Source organism: Theropithecus gelada, chromosome 17, assembly GCF_003255815.1.
Source record: "Theropithecus gelada isolate Dixy chromosome 17, Tgel_1.0, whole genome shotgun sequence".
NCBI lineage: Eukaryota > Metazoa > Chordata > Mammalia > Primates > Cercopithecidae > Theropithecus > Theropithecus gelada.
Genome location: NC_037685.1, coordinates 16,283,762 through 16,304,520, shown reverse-complemented (window position 1 = coordinate 16,304,520; position 20,759 = coordinate 16,283,762). Strand labels below are relative to the sequence as shown.

At 33.0% G+C, this 20,759-nt stretch overlaps 1 protein-coding gene across 1 annotated transcript in view; it reads left to right on the top strand.

The window, feature by feature from the left end:
* Nucleotides 1-20,759, top strand: part of MYCBP2 (MYC binding protein 2, E3 ubiquitin protein ligase) — a 282,706-nt gene that overhangs the window by 189,616 nt on the left and 72,331 nt on the right. Inside the window, exons 53-55 of the mRNA XM_025364179.1 lie at nt 11,812-12,036; nt 12,886-13,018; nt 16,550-16,672. Coding sequence (XP_025219964.1) covers nt 11,812-12,036; nt 12,886-13,018; nt 16,550-16,672 — 481 coding nt within the window. The remainder of the gene's footprint in view (nt 1-11,811; nt 12,037-12,885; nt 13,019-16,549; nt 16,673-20,759) is intronic.

The following is a 20,759-nucleotide window of genomic DNA, read 5'->3' as shown; positions in this document are numbered from 1 at the left end:
TTCTCCAAAGCAGTAGTTTATATAATACAAGACAATTCTTTGGTGAACAAAACATTGGAATTTCTATTTGTATTTATTGATCTCATTCTTTTTTATATGCTTTTGTGTATGTTTTATAATAGCACAGTGGAGACTTTGTATATATAGAGAGAGCAAGGAAGAGAGAAGGAAGATATGTGATCAAGAAAATTTAGAGTGTTGGCTTACTGCTTTACGGAGGTTAAGTTGAACAATGATACATCTATAATTAAAATACTAAATTTTAAATCAAAAATTACATCAATTACATCTTATTAAATTTTCCTCAGATTTATACCTGCAGTTAAAAATAAAAAGGATTTTGACCTTCTATGAAAGTGTATTTTAAAGAAATAATTATAACCACCATTTTTGTACAGTTTTTTTTCCAATGTAGACTTTTTTGTTGGGCAAGGGGGAGTTGAGTTTTGTTTTTTATACAAATGGAAGAACCGCTGGAACTCAGGAGGTGGAGGTTGCAGTGATTCGAGATCGTGCCACTACACTCCAGCCTGGGAGACAGAGCGAGTCTCTGTCTCAAAAAAAAATAAAAATATGGTGATGGGGTCTTACTATGTTGCCCAGGCTGGTCTGGTCTCAGACTCCTGAGCTCAAGCGATCATCTTGCCTTGGCCTCACAAAGTGCTGATATTACAGGCATGAGCTACCACACCTGGCCATTGTGTGTTTTATTTAAGATAATTTTCTTCAGTCCCTAATAAAACGTTATTCCAGATTATATTATCTTTTCTACCTCCCCAGTTCAAATTTTCTCCGATTTCTTTGCTCATTTGAGGAGCTGCTTTTGGGAGAGAAAGATACTCACACAGGTAAAGCAAGTCAATAAACAAAGGTAGAAAGGAAGAGCAAGAAGAACCATCTGTCAAAGTTCTGAATCCCACGGTTTTATTTTAAAGCATTGTGTTCTGTTATTTGATGCTTTTGAACACCATCCAAGAGACTATCTGTAGTAGACAGTCTCCTTAAGGGAAAGAAGGGAGTAACAAAGCTTAGAGGAGCGGTAAGGAGTGGAGTGAGGCATGCAGATACTTGCCGGTGGTTTTCACTGGAATGTGAGTGCGGAGGTTGTTAATGTAAACAGCTCAAGAGTGTCTGGTATCGTTAGGAAGCTAGGGTTTTTTTAATTTCTTCATTTTAAGAGTAGTAGTGACTTGAGAGTTTTGTAAGTTAGAAGAAAGATACTAGTAGAAAAAGGGAGAAATTAAAGATGTAGATGACAAGGCTGAAGACTGAAAAACAGGAGGAGGAAATGGAATTAAGGGCACCTTGGAGAGCTTGCCTCTGTAAAAGAGCGGGGGATATGCATGGCAGTAGTTATGTCTTGGAGGAGGGAGGGACGAGGGGAAGAGGTTGAGGGAGACTACAAGTTCCCTTAAAATAGAAGATAGGAAAACCATCAGTTCACAATGAAAAGAATGAGTTAAGTTAGGGGGTTGAGAAATGCAATGAATATTTGGAATATTGTTTGAAGGATTACTGGGCCACTAAAGACTCAATGAGACCACTGTATAGACCCAGCTGGAATCCCCCGCCTAGTCCTTTATTGCCCTAAGTGTCCAGAATTAAAAGAGCCAAGAAACAGCCAAGAAAGCAAATTCTAGTACTAGTTGCTGAGCTGCTGTGACAGAAAGAGCAATTAAGATAATCAACTCTGGGAATGTGTACTCAGACCTAAGTTAGAAATGTGAAAGGACAAATGGAAGGTCCAAGGGATTTAGAAGATTTAATAAAACCCTAGAACAATATAGTGAATGCACTGTAGTTAAAGAGCTGGAAAAATGCAGGCAATAAAGTAGAATATTTGTATTTGATATCATAGGTAGGGCACTTTAACCAGTGAGATGCTCTGTTACATTGCCATGGGAGGGTGGCTGAAGTGCAGTGAACATGGAAGTCACTGCAAGTGCCTAAGTCTAGGAACTAAGAAGCTAGGCAGGTGGAAGATCATCTGCATGGACTTGAAGACACACAGATGATGTGACTCACAAAGTTAAAGATAAAAACAGGCTGTACGTGGTGCATGCCTGTTATCCCATCTCTTTGGCAGGCCAAGATGGGTAGATCACAAGGTCAGGAGTTCAAGATGGTGAAACCCCGTCTCTATTAAAAATACAAAACTTAGCCGGGCGTGGTGGCGGGTGCCTGCAGTCCCAACTACTCAGGAGGCTGAGGCAGAGAATTGGTTGAACTAGTGAGGCGGAGGTTGCAGTGAGCTGAGATCGCACCACTCCACTCCAGCCTGGGTGACAGAGCGAGACTCCATACCAAAAAAAAAAAAAGATAAAAATAGTGTGTTTACCGTTGGAGGAAGGGGTCCATAAGACACAATTTAAAGTCATGGGGGGATGGAAATAGTTTTATGTTGGATCAGGAAGAAACAGAGCAGTTTTGATATAAAAATGAAAGAACAGGCCAGGCGCGGTGGCTCACGCCCGTAATCCCAGCACTTTGGGAGGCCGAGACTGGTGGATCACGAGGTCAGGAGATAGAGACCATCCTGGCTAACACGGTGAAACCCCGTCTCTACTAAAAATACAAAAAATTAGCTGGGTGTGGTGGCGGGCGCCTGTAGTCCCAGCTGCTGGGGAGGCTGAGGCAGGAGAATGGCGTAAACCCGGGAGGCGGAGCTTGCAGTGAGCCAAGATCCGGCGGCTGCACTCCAGCCTGGGCGACAGAGCGAGACTCCGTCTCAAAAAAAATAAAAAATAAATAAATAAATAAATAAATAAATAAATAAATAAAATGAACAGGTGGATGACATAAGGGTTTATGTTTTGGGTGGTGATCAAAGATGACAGAGGGAAATTAACTGGCATAGGGCTCTAAACAGATCCGGGATAAAGTTACTTAAGTACAGATGTTAATTGAGGGCTCACACAGGGTCAGAGGCCTGACATAGGCAGGGACAGGCATGATTTTCCAAGGTTTTATCTGTAGGGACTAGGGCAGACCCCTTACCCAGTCAGTACATTCTTCTTAAGAGAATCTGACTGTGCAGGGCTAAACATGATAGGGCATAGAGGGAATAATGATTCCCTCTCATCCCCTCAAGGAAATAACACAGCTAAATAGTTGCATCTTGCTACCTCTTCCTTTGTATCTCTTATACATTTACTACTGGAAAAACACTCTTATCTTTTCTCCTTCTTACTTCAGTTCCTTTAGAGTAAATGAACCTTAATCATGGCTATTAATTGTAAAACATGACTCAATAAAAAAATGAAAACTGGGAGATATGAAATGAAATTGGAAGTATTCAAACACCAATGCTGCTAACTTAAAAAGAAGTGAAAGTACTAAAAAGTTGCCTTCCGCACTGTTTACATCTATCTCTTCAACCTTTTCTAGTTAAAACAATTTTGTATTGACATCAATGTGTGCACCTTATTTGGATCCCGACTCAAACAAACTATAGAGAGGAGTGGGGGCAGAGATTGGAAGTTTGAACACTGACTGAATGTTGGATGAATTATTTTTAAAAATAAGATTGCTATAATTACCCATATTAGATAATCCTTAAAGTGATCTTGTCACGCTGTCTTGTTTATTTACTCATGTTTTAGAATTTGTGTATTCATTATAAGTATGAACTTTAGCTCAATTTTGATCTATCATTCTATTTAAACATCATATTTGACTAAAAAATATTGATATCCTAATTTAGTTCAAAGGTGACTTTAACTGTTTTAGCACTTTAGTAATGCTCTAGTTTAGAGACAAAATAGCATTAGACATTCATATTATGACTGTATCGTTTCCAAAATAATTTTTAAGTCAGTGGGAAAGATAGAGCTAAATAGATGAAGGGTTCAGATCCTCTGTGAGGCATTCATTATCAATTATGTAGAACTTTTTGCCCTTTTTAGAACACTCTTCCTTTTTGTTTTGGTTTTTTTGTTTGGTTTTGTTTGTTTGTTTTGTTTTTTATAGCACCTTGCCTTGCCACCCAAGCTGGAGTTCAGTGGCACAATCTTGGCTCACTGCAATCTCCACCTCCCAGGTTCAAGCGATTCTCATGTCTCAGCCTCCCCAGTAGCTGGTATTACAGGCATACACCACCACGCCCAGCTGATTTTTGTATTTTTAGTAGAGATGGGCAGGGTTTTACCATGTTGGCCAGGCTGCTCTTGAACTTCTGGCCTCAAGTGATCCACCCATCTTAGCCTCCCACAGTGCTGGGATTACAAACTGGGATTAAAGACGTGTGCCACTGCACCCAGCAGAGAACATGCTTTCTGACTTTACGTCTTAAGAGTCTTTGTTTTGTTGTCTAATTTATCTAGAATGGTTTCGCTTCCATTTTTTTCTAATCTTAAGTTGTCCAGACTCAAAAATTTATTGATGATCTTCTTCATTTCCCAATTTTGCTATAGTCATTAATTCATTAATTGCTCCTTTAGTAAATATTTGAGTTCTTATTCGTAGACTTCTTATTTGCATTCTTGTTAGTAATAAATACTAAACTGGAAAGTAGGCATTGGGTAGAGATGCAGAGGGGAGGGATACAGAGTAAATAAGATGGGGTGAAGTTCTGATCCTTGGAGTACTCGCCATGTAATGTGGTAGACATACCATATTCACATAATTAAGTTGCTTTGTGATAAGTTGTGGGATGGCTTCACATTTGAGGAGGTCTTGAAGAAAGGTTGCCAGGAAACAGTAAAGGAATTTCTAGACAGAGAATCAAATGTTCAGAGTTTTGGGGACATGCTATGTACGTGAACTGATGAATAGTTGATATAGGTCAAGCAGAGAATTGAGGGTGGAAAAGAGATATGTACTGGGGAGATTAGGTTTCCCTCTTCCTTCTCAGGCAGCACTTAATCTGTACAGGTAGAAAAGGCTTACTTCTTTCTTCAGCTGCCCATAATATTTGTTTTTCTTGCCTTCAGCCCATTTGTGTTTATGTACCTCTTATTTCTGTTTTTAAACTACTTAAGGGTAAGGACTCATTCAGGATCCCTTCTTACTCACATTTGGTTTCTTCTTAAGCGTTAGAAATTACACTTTGCTCATAGTAGGTTTTCACAATTTGTTAATACTTTGCACATTTGTGGATGCTTAATTTTAGTTCTTTGCATTTGATATGATCATTCTCTTTAAAATAATTTCTAACATATATATGCTCCTTGCCTTAATTATGTCATTTAATCCTCATTGTGACCCTGTGATGTTAAGCATATTATAATTCTCATTTTTTCAATGAATAAAGATAGCCACTCACCCAGGAGCACAAGTAGAAAGTAGTGGAGCTGGTATTGGAACACCAGTTGATATGATTCCAAAGCCCATGCATTTATGTTCAGTATGCATTAATCTAGTGGAGAGATAAGGATAAATACAGTTATAAAAGGATGAAGCAACTATAGCTGTGATAATCCTATTACTTTGACTAGAACTGCCAAACTACAGAAAGATACTTATAACCTTAATGGTTGAATGAGGATGAACAGCATGATATGTGTTGAAGATGACATGAGTCATTCTGAGATGGCATATCTGGGGAACATTGATTGATTTTAAATTAAAATTCTAAAGATGTGGAATCTACAAAATGTGGGCTAGTACAGTGTTTCAAATATCAAGGAAAATGCAAGTTAAGAAAATGAAAAGAGAATTTATTATGCACTTACCATGGAAGACACTAGACTCTCTGGAATCACGAGCTTAATTTTTTGGAAAACAAGCGTACTTCTGTGATAGGAGATGTTAATAGTTTGAAACTTACACACCCAATTCTTTGGGTACTGTGTCAAAAATGAGATCTTTTAACATTGTGAGGGGAGGTGAGTGGAAGAGAAAGTTTGTATCAAGGAAAGTAGAGGATAGACCAATGGAAGTATTCTAAGGTATCTTTATAGTTCCCATATAATCTGAATTCTTGCAGAAGCAACTTGGGTCTCTGTATATCTCCATGCATTTATACAGATTACTTCTTATTTTAGGCTGATGGGTGTTTACATATAGAAAGTATACTGATTTTCCACAATTTGGGACCTGAAAAATTTGAAGTAAAGTTGAAGAGAAAGTATCATTTGTTGATCTTGTTTGTATAGCATCACCTGGGTTAATTGATAAAATTGGCAAATGTTTCTTGCATTTTAAATTCAATTTCATTCTTTTTGGTTACCTAATAACACCTAGCAGTCACAGCTTTAACATACCCCAGGTTTCCTGATTTTGTTAATAGGTTTGTCTGTATGTGTATATATGTATATATATACCTGTTTTTTTAATCCTGATGATATTAACTTTAATACAACATTAGTAAATGTGCTGTTCTTAGTTAAGAACAGCTTTATTTCGTTATTTAGCTTAGTGTTAAAGTTTCATAAGCAGAATGAGATTAAAACAGTTAAATTAAGACTGTAATAATTAATATATATATGCTATGCTTGATTTTCCTGAGTTATTTTATCATTTTGCTTTAACAGTGGCAGTTCTTAGCTTTGCGCTTATCTGACACAATGGAAGATTTTTTCTTTTCTTTCCCTGAGCATTTGGCATGGTTGGTCACATATTTTCACTGTGATACTTATTCACTTACTTGGTCTCTTCTATGCCTTGAAAGATTATCAGCTTAGAGTTACAATTTGGTGTTCATTAATTTAGTTAGGTTCCCAGTATGCTTTAGTTTTCTAATTTTCTTGACAGAACTTTTCTGCCTTTAAAATAGTATTCGAGAATAAAATGTTATTGTATATATATATGTGTGTATGTATATACACATGCACACACAAGCTGTGCTTGTAATAATCTGTGAAATTATACTATATGAAAGCTGATATATTTTAATAGTGAGAAATTGGGGCTTTGGAGAAATTAACATTTTCATGAATGTTCATCTCTTTAGACTAAAATGTTTCTAAATTTTCACAGAACACTATTCAAGAGTGTGTGTGTGTGTGTGTGTGTGTGTGTTTGAGATGAAGTCTTATTGCCCAAGCTGAACTTGAACTTCTGGGCTCAAGGAGTCCTACCTTCTGAGCTTCCCAAGTAACTGGGACTACAGGCATGTACTACTATGCCCAGCTAAGTTTTAAAATTATTTTGTAGAGACGAGGTCTCTCTATCTTACTCAGGCTGGTCTCGAACTCCTGAATTCAAGCAATCCTCGTGTCTCAGCTTTCTGAATAGCTACAAGTATAGGCATGCACTAATGCACTACTGCACCCGGCTATTCAAGTATATTTTATTTTTAAACTCCAGCTGTCTGTTCATCAAATTTCTGCTTCTTGATAAATGCAATTTTATTAGGACATTGCATTTTGAAAATAATCTTATGGTAAACCAGTGTGAATTAATAATTTTCTACAACTGCAGAACAAAAGCAAAAAAGTATAAAGTTTCAGTTTATATAGAAACATATACAGAATTAATTTTATTGGCAATTATTACCATAGTTAGCAGTTACATCATTTTAAAATATCATTGTACATGCTGTTGACTGAGAAAGCACTTATGTTTGCACATTGACTTAAAAGAGATATAAGCTTTAAATATTGTCAGCCAGTTACCACATTGCTTCTTTATCACTAACTTTACCTGCATTACTTTTAACAATTGCTTTTCACATTGTTTTAATACTAATTTATGCTAAAAAATAGAATGTGCTAAAAAGAAGTGATATTGTTTTATGTAAAAAAGTCTGTGCCACTATGCTTTGTAAGGGAGAGAAACCATTGACCAAGTACTCTACAAATTCTTATATACATGGATGAACCAGTAAAGACATTTTTCCCCTAAAACATAGCACTTCAAAATGCTCTGCAATATGTTTTTCACTTTACCTAAAGAGAAAGGACCTTATTCACTATCCACTTTTAATTAGGGGGCAATTGGCTTTGGTTTTGGTTTACATTTATTTTTAGGCATATTATTTGACACTTTTTTAGGGTTTTATATGTCTTACATTTATAAGTTTCTTATATATATGATATATACACACATATATATATTTCTTACATATATATGTATATATGGATATGGAAATATAGAACTGGAGAACAGTAAATAAAGTCTCATTTCTAACATGACATAATTGATAGGTAATTTTGATGTTTCTTTTTTGTTGAAGTCTTAGTTGATCTTTTTTATTAACATTTTGAATGTCCGCTTTTTTGGTTCAAAATAACCTTCTATCATAATATTTACATAAGCAGTAAAATTGTGCAATTGCTACTCACTGGAAAGATTTAAATTCCAGATCAGATAAATGTAGATTGATAGCATGAGATAACTATGAAAATATGTATCATTTAAATTATCAGTAAAACATTTTGTGAAAATGTTGATTTTTCTGGGGTGTTTCTGTGAATTGATTGTTCCTTAACAAAACATTTTTAGACTTTGACTTAGAGATCCTAAATGCTCTGCATTTCCTAAATTTTGAGATGGAGAAAAGTAGGCCTGTCTTTTGATAAAATTGATTAAATTTTTATCTTTTGATAAAAAATTAATTGTATTATTTATGTTTTTCTTATCAAATTTGTTAGTAGCATTCAGAAATATTTCCAAATGATTTTTTTCCTACTTATAGAGGGAAGGAAAATTGAAAAAAAATGACTGAGACTTTTTGTTTTATTTTTTACTTTTTTATTTTTGTACTTCAAAAAGTGATAAGTTCACATAAACTACATGCCATTATTATTCATAATAATAATTGCATTTTCTATACAATCTACATCATTTCCATTTTTATTATAAAACAGCAGACTGGTTTCTGTCATAAAACAAATCTGGCTTGTATTAGAACAAATATGTCCTCATTTAAAGAATTTTAAGGTTTCTGTCTTGCATTGAGTATCTTAAGCTTTATAACAACGTCTGGCTCTTAATTTTAGTAAATGGCATGACACACTATATCCACGGAGAGCTTCTGACAAAAACTTACCAGACAGAATTTCTTCAGTGTGTTGTTTACTCAGATGGCTTCAGTTTCTCTTAGTAAAATAATAATTCTGTGTTGGTGCTAGAGTACAGAAAAATGTTGTTACTGTGCACGCATCTTCTGCAGATGATATCCTGTTCCCTTTCTTTGTTGATATTTTTCTTTCTTAAACTTTGTTGCTCAGAATATCTTTAATGCTAGCCAAGGAGTCAGGGATTTGGACGTATTTTCATGGACTTCCAAAGCTTTTTTCCCCCAGGTGAGTTAACTGTAAGGAACAATCATGTTTTATTCAGGTATTTCAGCATGTATAACAAGTTTTGTGTCTTTGAAACCTTTGCGTAAGATTAATAAAACCTTTTAACCAAAAAACGATCTATGTGAAGTGCTGCAATTGAGTTTTCTCCTTGCTCCTGCCAAAAAGAATGTATTATTAGTTTAAGTGATACTTCCACATGACTTCAAATTTGCTATATTTAGTTTATGACTGACTTTTCCAATGATTATATCTAAGATTAGTGTTTTCACAACTAACTTATTTAGGTGGCAGTGTCCTGGCCTTATGGCTCTTTTATTTTTTCTGCTGCCAACTCTTTCACGTTCCCTCTTTGAATGTTCATCTGAGAATGGGATGGGAATGGAGGGAGAGGATAATGATATTTCCACGAATTTAATATGCTGGTACCTGGGTCTTACATTTCAGTATTGAATAAAACATTTATTTTACTGTTGCTTGAGTGTGATAGGCACAGTTCTATGACTTTATGTCTGTCCATTTTTTATACTGTTTAGCACAAGAATTGGATAAACTTTGTTTTATACTTATTAATATAGTTTTATTACCTTTACAATAAAATATTGTTTTAAATTTTTAACAAGTTTTCATAATTGCCTTTCAGTGACTAGTTTGCAATTATAATTAGTTTTACCAAGGCTTAACTCCCAGTGTTACCCTGAATGATCAAAAGTTAGAATTATTGTTATAATTAATTAAATGCACTAGGAATATTATTAAATACCAATGAAATAGGGGTTTTTTGCTGAATCTGTGGATATTTGCTTTTTTATGTCACCATGTAATTTTTAAGAATCATTTGTGAGTAGGATTAAAACTTGCCTCTTCCAACTGTGAAATGGCATGATGTATTTATTTATTGACCATTTACAAATAGACATTTTAAAATGTTTACAGAAAATCTTGTGAGTGTAATAGCAAGTATTATGTAAAGTTTAGACCTGTGCTACTCTCAATTTTTATCTTGAGCGCTTTCTGTGTATTCATATAGGTTTGCACATATATAAATTCTTACAAATATATATGATGAGTATATAAAATATGTATTTTACATTTATTTTTGGTTGTAAATCTAAGCTTTTTGAGTGTTTAAAATTCTCATTTCCATTAAATTTCCAATATGTAACAAAAGAATATTGGTAAATAAACTATAATTATAGTAAATGTAAATTAATTGTTCTTAGTACATATTTGTATAAGTAAAAATTGGTTATTCATCACTACAGTGAGATTCACAAAATATGTGAAAGTTAATGGTGACTTTAACGTTTTCCCTGACCAGTCATGTGTGGAAATAACGAAGTAGCAGGTATACAGAATTCTTGAATCCACATATTTTTAAACCTGAGGATCTTGTTTTTAATATTCTGTGTATACTGTCTATATGAACATGTATACATATCTTTTCATATGAGGCTACTGGTAGGGATAGAACTATTTAATACAATTTTGTCTTATATAATGTTAGTTTTTAAATTTTTATTCTATTTATAACATTATTAAATATCAGTTTTAACCTAATGTTTGCATGTGTGTCTCTTTATGGTTATCTAGTACTCTATCTGAATATGAAATAAATTCTAGAGTTCATAGTACTGTATTTAAAAATGCAGTTTTAAATCTCTTTTAAAGGAGTAGTGATGGCAATGAGAACACCCAGTGTGGACCCTTTATTTGCATTTAGTTCCGAAAAAGAGAAAATATGGAAAGGTTATTATTTCTCTTTATTCCATTCACATAGGAAACAATTTTATCACAGCATTGCAATTTAACAGCAAATTTAGGGTAGGTTCTTTTCTTTCATTTTAGAAGTGACTCTTTTCAGTAATATAAATTTATGTTATATTTACTTAAATCCATGTTTAATTTCTCCTTTCTACTAAAAATATAGTCTTTTCTGTTACTAGCATTAATGTATCACTGCATAGTAATGGCTTAACAAATCTAGCAAGACATTTTTAGTTCTACAACATTAGAAAGTATACGTTGTTAAAATTTTATAAGCATCATTATTTCATTCATAATGAACAAATACCAAGATATAGCTATATTTTAATGCATATTTTTCATCATCTCTGCTTATGGATCAGTTTTCAGATTCTTCATACCTGTTTTCTCTATTTATAAATAAGTATTTCAACATGAGAAGAAGTGAATATTTAGACTTTTTTTTTTTAACCCATAACAATATACAATAATGCGGTAATAATGATTCAAAGTTATTCCCTTGTGGTTCACATAGTATAGTATTTTTATTTTTCCTACTGTTAAATTTAAACACTGCATTAAAGATAAAAGTAAAATCAAGAATGATTGTATTTCTCAAATTGTGTTGGGCAGAAGCCAGAGGTCGATTGGTTTCCTGCTATATTTTCTTGACTTCAACTTTATTTTAAATAGCATTTATTGTTGAAAAACAGATTCTTTAGTACCAATGACTAATTCTTCAGTTATCTTTAGTTATGTGGTTTTTTTTTTTATATACTGACAGTACTGTAGACTTGCTATAAAAGCTGTTAATAGGAAGGCTTTGAAAGTGATAATAGATTGTATTTTGTTTATTTTTCTTTCCTATTCAAATTTTCAGGAATCTAAAACTAATACTGATGACTTTTTCAAAGACATAAACTCCTGCTGCCCACAGGAAGCAACAATGCAAGAACAAGATATGCCATTCTTGCGAGGAGGGCCAGGCATGTACAAGGTAGTGAAGACGGGACCTTCAGGTCACAACATCAGAAGCTGCCCTAACCTTAGAGGTATCCCAATTGGAATGTTAGTTCTGGGAAACAAAGTCAAAGCAGTGGGAGAGGTATGGATTCTTGTAGCTTCATGACTTCTAAGATACTGATTTTTAATATAATACAACCAAAGCATCTCTTCTAAAGGTTGCCATTTCTGCCACTGGTTTTTCAATGTTAATGTATTTTATCTTTACTTGTATTGCAAATACATAATTTTTCTGTGTTTCTGTCTAATGATTTGCATAATTATCCTTGTGAAAACAATATATTAACAAATGATTTGTATTGTATATATAAATGTTTGGTATTTGCATATATTTTTTCATTATTACAAATGTACTATACCATCATGGATTATCAGCACTTAAAATATTCTATGTGATCGGTATGGAGATGTGATCATATGCAAAAGGTTTCACTTCTTTGTTCCCATTCATAGGTCTCACTGAAGTCCTGAGCAAATAAAATTACTCTTTAGGCTACTGTGGCATTTGCCTCAGCTGATAAGCTTGAAGATGTAGTGTGTCATGCTATTTCTCAGTAAGGGTCATTTTCAAGTTACACTGTGGATACTCTCAACCTAAATAATAGCAAATCGGCTGTGTTAGGACATTTTAGGTGCAGAAAAAAGAAAATGAGCCATGTGTTTTTGGGTAACACTTAAAATTATTTAGGGATTATCTTTGTGCTTTGAAAGTTATTATTTTAACCAAATTCATAAATAAGCAGTATTTTACAGAACTTTTTATTGACTTCTGTCTTACCTCAGGCTGTGGCCTTAATTTCAGAAACTAATTTCTTGGTAGAAATGTATTGGAATGATTACACTATTCAGACACGTGAGCTTTTTACTGGTTTTCATACTGAGTTCCCTAAAAGAATCAAGCCAATCAATCATGCTTTTTGTTATGTACCAGGTAACCAATTCTGAAGGGACATGGGTGCAACTGGATCAGAACAGCATGGTAGAGTTCTGTGAGAGTGATGAAGGAGAGGCATGGTCCTTAGCTAGAGACAGAGGCGGAAACCAGTACCTCCGACATGAAGATGGCAAGTTGGCTTAAATTTGTGATTTATTCCAATTAAGCTTTCAGATACAGAAGTTTTATGCCTATTGTATTGCTTTTGTTTTAAAGAGTTTTTTGTGTGTTTTTTTTTTAAGTAAAAGCAAAACTAAAAATTAAAAAATCTTGCAACTGTTAAAATTGGTTTGTAAAATACGTGAGTACTTAATGCACAGTAAATAAGAAAATTAAAAGAAAATTGGAAACATATAAAACAGGCTTTTTATTTCATTAATATAAAGTTGTATACCTCTTTCTTCCGTACCAGTCCAGGACTTAACATTTTATCCCTTCTATAATAAAATGAAAATTCAGTATTCAAACTACCAATCTCAGTACTTCTCCCAGGCAATTTCATTTGATTGCGTTTTGTCTTAGGGAAAGAACATTGAATAAATGCATAGTGTCTTTAGAATTTCCTGTTGTTAGATTTTTGACTTTAAATTTTATTTTACCTTTTTCAACATTGATCTCACTTAATAAAATATATTCCTTTTTGTTCCCCTCTCTTTGATATCTTGGTGGCAAAAATTTGTTCTTCAAAGTTGAGACCACATTATCTCTTGTGTGAAGCTTTAACTGATCACAACAGAGCCAAGAACTTCTTGTGTTCCTAAAGAATAGTGCTCACCACTAGAAGAAAAATTGATTCTATCACAGTGAAGTTCATGTTTATTTCTTCATACCCAGTTATGAGTCCCTTGTGGACAGGCACATGGTTTTTGCATTCCTAGTTCTGAAACAGTTTGACACATACTAGATGCTCATGAAGTTTTGTAATATAACTTGAATTATAAAAATAATAGCACATCAAAATAAGTATGTAAGCAAACATGGACTTGTCTGCCAAATCCCAAAATTTATAGGATGAGGTTAGATGAATAAGAGAACATGCATCTTTATTCAAAAGATAATAAATTTATAATACTTATTATTCCAAGAGGCCCAATATGACCATAAATATGGATTCAAAAAAGGTTTGAAATTTGCAGTAATGATGGAGTACCTTTGGAGATATCTCCCTTTTTCCCCCCACAACACACCTTTGAGGTAGGTGATATAATCTTCAATTTATAAGTAAGGAAATTCAAGCTCGTAGAATTTAAAATGATGTGTCTACTGTTGTACAGCTGGTGACATAGCAGATGTAAGACTTCAGCCAGAATCTTCATTCATGTTTTAAATGCTGTACTCATTACACCATGCTGTACACATTGAGCACAACTTGAGAACCTACCTCCTCCCCTTGTTTTTCCCAGATAAACTTTTTTTAGTGTAAGATGATGTGGTCATAAAATAATGTCCTGAGACAGTAGAACTATTCATTTGAAAAAGATAAGGGTTCCGCTTGATGTAAATTGACATGTACTAAATGACTTTTTCACTTACTACATGCTTATTATATATTTTTGTATATTTACTACATATTCATAAATTTTTAAACATTTTTCTTTATATAGGAATATTCAGATATAAATGAAAATACCTAAGGTGAAATCAATTTTATTTAAGATAATTTAAATATGAGAACAGCTTAGGTGACTTCCAAAGGACTTTTCTAGCTTAATGCTTAATAATTTTTTAACTGGTAGTACAACAAAATATATAAGAGTGGATTCTGAAGCAGGACTGCCACGGTACTGATCCCAGCTATACAATTTTTACTCATGTGACCTTGACCAAGTTAACCTAATATCTCTGTGCCTCAGTTTTCCCATTTATAAAAGGATTTTATAAGTCATAACCACATAAATTTGATATGAAGACTAAATGAGCAAGTAACAGATAAAGCTAATGGATGGTAAGTTAGGTATTATTGTTAAAACGCAAAATGCCTTCCATACTAAGGATCAAGTTTTAACCTGGGAAATTTTATTCTTATAAACTTAGAAGATAGAAGCTTCTTCCAAGATAAAATGCCCTTAAATTAGAGTATCATTTAAGAGAAGTTTAAATTTTTCTCTGTAATCAGTTAATCATCTTTTACTCTTGATATATAGATACAGATATAAATATAAATATTTGGTGATCATGTAAATCTTAATATTTAAATATAAAATCTAGAGCGACAAGGAAAGAAATGATATGAAGTTAGTGCCTTTAAATCACTAATATTAGTTGATGTACTGCCCAAATAGTCTGTTCAGTGGTGATAATATTTAATATGGAAATACAAAGATTTGGCACTATGGTAATTTATATGAAGTCGTGTGAGTAAAACAAAAGCTTTCCTCTTTGTAAAAATTCTCTGTTGGTCTTTGAAATCTGTAGTAGGTAAAGTTACTGCTGTGGTAGAAACAGACTTCACTCTGGATGCTAGACCATTCTTAGTCTAGAGGGGAAGCACTACTATCTTTTCCGTTTAGTTTACTGTTCATGGGTGTTTTTTGAAGAAACATTCCACTGCTGAAATAGTGCATGCTGAAGAGTATTGCCTAATGAGGGAAGTGCTAGGATTGACTTTTTAAATAAAGTCTACAAATGCTGGTAAAGGGATAGATTATACAGTACCACTGGTACAGCAGAATTGCAATTTACAGGTAGGAAGGAAACACTCTACCACACCCTGTCTGTAGTTCCCTGTTCTGTTTAAAGGAATATTGACTTTCAAAAAATATATTTAAGATATCTAAAGATATTTTAAAATAAGGTATTTAAAAATATACTGAAGATATTTCATTTTTCATAAGGTTATTTTAATGGAATTAATACCTTTTCCCCCCGATTTTACTTGACAGACTTTATTTTGCCTTTTTTGGCTGGCATTAATATGGATGTTTAGCTAAGGTATTGTTTTATATCAGACAGAATCTTGGAGTCACTTGATTGTTCATAGGGGATTAATTTAGTTTGCATATTTTATAGGTCGCGTCTTGCCATTTGTAAATGGATAAAACATTTGCCATTTTCTGCTTGAAATAAGAATTCTGATACATTTATAGACTTTGATTATGTAACATTGTTTATTATTATCCTTCTATTTGGGAAAAATATCTTTATGTAATAAAAATAAGCTAAAAGTTAAGTTTTCCATAATTTTCACATTCATGACTTAGAACAGTTAACAAATGAAAATTCCTTTTGGTACTAGATACTTAGTTTTTTTCTCTATTCTAATACTAATATACAAAATACTTTTATTTCTGGTATATAGGTTATTCATTTTTGTTTTACAAAATTCTCTTGTATAAATTTGTTACAAATACAAAGAGTTCCTGGTCCAGAAGTATTAGTATGCATTCAATAATATATTCTATCACAATAAAAGTAAATTGGCTTCATAAGAGCATATCTTATTTCTAAATTTCACTGTGTATTTGATAAATAAAAATAAAGATTTGTCAGGTGCTTTGTTAATGTTAAAATGACCTGGCTGGTATTTTAATTTATCAAATCAAGACATGAGCTTATTTTAAAATCTAACCATCATAAAATCTTTTGCAATTTTCTCTCTTTGTTGTATGAATAGGGAATAGCATATAAGAAACTAATGTTACAGCTGTGGCTTTTATTGTAGAACAAGTTCTTCTGGATCAGAATTCTCAAACTCCTCCTCCAAGCCCTTTCTCAGTGCAAGCTTTTAATAAAGGGGCAAGTTGCAGTGCCCAAGGATTTGATTATGGACTTGGAAATAACAAAGGTAGGTGTGTAAAACTAAGTATTTTACTTACCTAACTTCAATATTTTTTATTACCTTCTCTTTTATACACTTTTTATTTGTGTTCACCCAGAAATCTTTATTAAATTAAAATTTGTTTCTGGAAAGCTAATACAAAATGTTTACAAAGGTCTTCTTTTCATAGTATTGTTTCTTTTTTTGTTTTTGGTTTGTTTGGTTTTGGTTTTGGTTTTACCAGTTTTGGCTTAAATTTCTGAGTGTGCTTGCTTATTTTTTTTCTATTTAAAAAACACTCATTTTTATTTCATATCCTAAAGATTCTATTTCACTAAATCTAGTAAAATGTTATTTTTATCATCCACTTATTAGGATGGTAAGGTTAATGAGCAACAAAGAACTTTCTCAAATGATCCATTTAAAATCAGACTATTACTTAAATAATCAGACTATTACTTAAAATAATATTTTAAGTAATGTTACACATGAGCTTTATAAAATTTATGTGGTTTTGAATTTCTAACCCAGTAATCTTAATTTAGAATTATGTGAAATGATATGTTTGGTTTTAGTATCTGTAATAAAACCAGAAAGTTGTAAAAATTAAAAAACCCAAAGTCATATGAATATAAAATATATATAGCTGTTTTGGCTGCATTAATGGAAGAGACCAGCATCATGGACTGTCCAAACAATAGTTAATTTTTAAACAATTTATGCTGGAGGTTCATCAGAAATTGCATTTTTATGTGAATTCACACACTCTTGTTCTTTCCTATGTACCTGATCTAGACTCCTTCAAAATCAGCCCTAGTGTCCACAGGTAACATACAGCTGGGTCATGGGTAAAAGGGAGCAGATAGCCTACGTGGAAATAATTTTATTTTAATTTTATTTAAATTAATTCACAGGACTTGATTCCAAGGGACAAATACAGTGTCATTATACCTGACTTGCAGAACAAGTGAAAAAATAAAACGGTGAACAAAATACAGAATTACATCAATGTATAAGGAATATTCTGTTTAAAATAAAACTACTTCTATTGAATAGCTTCGTTACTTTCCACAGAGTATTTTTATGAAGGAAACCTAGCCACAAGATTTTTTTTTACTCCCTTGGATTAGCCTATCCCATAGGATTGGGTATTATCTGCTCACTTACTTCGGGTACCTGATTTCCATTAATTTAAGCTAGATCTTTGTACTTACATAGTGTAAATGCTTGGTGGTGTTTTCTTTATGTCCCTTTCTCTTTACCTTTGTCAGCTCTTAAAATCTCAGCATTTGCTTACTGCTACTATATCTCTATATAGTAATGTTTTAAAGCCTTGTTTAACACAAGTTGTATGCTTTCAGTCTTTAAAATGTCTGTCATTGTACTGATAGCTATCACAGTAAATCAGTCTTTATAATTTATGAAAATAAATGTAAATATTTAAGAGACACAAACATTGCCGAGAAAATTTGTTATTATGTAGAAATAATAAAGTATTACTTTTTAAACATGTGATTTTTGTGAATATCGTTCAAAAAATAGCATGCCTCATGCCAGGCATAGTGGCACATGCCTATAGTCCCAGCTACTTGGGAGGCTGAGGCAGCAGAATCACTTGAGGCCAGGAGTTTAAGGATGTAGTCTGCTATAGTCGTGCCTGTGAATAGCTACATGCTCCATCCTGGGCAACAGAACGGGATCTTGTTTTTTTAAAAAAATATTAATAAGTCTGCTCTTATTAACAAGCTTTTAAAATATTTAGATGGAGCAAAGAAATAATAAGAAATTTAAATTTGATGAAATATATCTGACTTTATTATCTATAACAGTAGTTCCCATTTTAACTCTTAATACTGTCCAAAATCAAAGAACTGTTTTTTGTAAAAGCTTTTTTTTTTCTTAAAACAGTATTTTAGAAAATTATTCATGATCGCTAATTTTTTTTCATGTAATCTACAGCATTTATTTATTATTGCAAAAGAAAAATATGTGGCTCGTGTACACAGTTCTTTCCACATAAATCTATCCCTTGTAGGTACTTCAGTTGAAATTTTTGCATATGAAACTTTATTATATTTAGGAAATATGACTAGAAGGTTAGTATTTTACAGTCTCTGCATCACCTAGTCTGGATATAGTTCCCTCTCCCCACCTCGAGCATCATTTAAACTATTTAATGTACATATTCTCACAAATAAGAAATTATCCATCAGATTATTTCATTATCTTAAAAAAAATTTTGTGAAACCTTTTGGTTCAAGGAAAAATGTTAGAATTGATATTTTAGATACTATTCAAATTAGGTAGCTCGTAATCCTTTTTGTCTTGTAGAACTTACAGATTTTTAAATTATTCCTCTAAGCAAAATATTTCATGCTTTTAAAGTAGAATTTCTTTGGCAGTAACAACTTAAAAAAGAAAATATTAATTTATAACTATAATGTAAACACATTGCTATGTTAATAACATACTTTGCCCCATTAATTCTGCTTTTTAAAAGAAAAACTGCTAATTGCTTATTTTCTGCATGAAATATACTGCCGATGAGGCAGGGTGGTATTAGTCATTGTTGGGAATTATGAAGAAGGCATCATTTACTTAGATCTTCATTTATGTATGTTCAATATTGAAGCAATTTATCACTGATTCTTCATAGAGTCTTCATTCTCCCATACATAATGAGAGATGTTATATATGAATGTAAATGGATTTGTTTTTATAGATGGGCTTCTATATAAGATTTGGTGGGGTGCTTCCATTAAAAAAAAAAACATGCAAAATTTGGTCCCTAATTTGAGGATGATTAATAGTCACCAGTTTTCACTCATTTCTGAATTGGCGTGGTTTTATTTAGTGTTCAACTCTATGTGAATGTCATAAAGCACCATTTACTTTGCCATTTTGGATGTTAATGAATAACGAGTTGCAGTTTTGACTGTTTTACCCACTGCAGGTGACCAACTGAGTGCCATATTGAATTCCATTCAGTCACGACCCAATCTCCCAGCTCCTTCCATCTTTGATCAAGCTGCAAAACCTCCCTCTTCCCTAGTACACAGCCCATTTGTGTTCGGACAGCCCCTTTCCTTCCAGCAGCCTCAGCTTCAGAGTAAGTCTGTCAGCCTTACCTGCCTCATCAAGCATTTCTGAAGCTTTGTTCTGAGTTATTTATGAGTTACTAATTAGTTATCAACTCACCTGACTGGTTTTTTTAAATTAGGATGTTATCCCCTCCCACATTTTTGAAATATTTAAGCTATTCTGAGCTAAGACATTCTGCAGCTAAGACATTTAAAGTTGCTTTAAAGTTCATATGCATGACTATGGTAAGCATCACATATAGGGACAACTTTCAGTGGATTTTTGTTACTTTAGGATGTCCCAAAAGGATAAAGCTATTTCATTCTATCAGTGGGTAGAAGAAAGACTGTACTTGTTTGGGCAGGTTTGTTTGTTTTTTCTGAGTGAATTTGGTATCTATGAAATGTATGACAATTTAGGTTTCCTGGTTTTCTCAAATTGTTGTTTCCTGTCTTTATTTTTATTTTTTTGTTGTTCCTTATATGTTAAATTGATCATTTGATTCTAGTTCTGCCTTTTAGGATTGCTCTAGTCCTTCATCCATGATAGTAATTCACATTGGTTTGGAAAAGATACCCAAAAAAAATTATACTTAACTGAGTGTTCTTTTTTCTTGACCTCCTGAACCTTCCACGTAAACTTTTCAAAGCTCTATTCAGTGTGACAACAGTGTGCTCTTCTTGGCATTCAGTTCTCATTAATTGAATCAGTTAGTTTGCGAAAGTCTCAGCTTATATACCATTGTTCAGATTCAATTGCACAACCTCTTTGCTTTGGTAAAGGACATTCACACTTAGGTCTAAGTTATTTTTTAAACAAAAATACTTTAATAACTGTTACTAGGGTCATGTAAAAGAGTGCTAGCTGGTTTAGTTTTTATTAAGAACTAGGATAGTATGTAGCTAGCAAATGATGTTATTCATTACTTTATTCACTTTAGGTAAAGGGTATACAAGAGTATAAACTTTTCTGGGTTTCCACTATCCATTAGGAAAGTTTAATTAATGAAACTAATTAGTTTGGAAATATAACT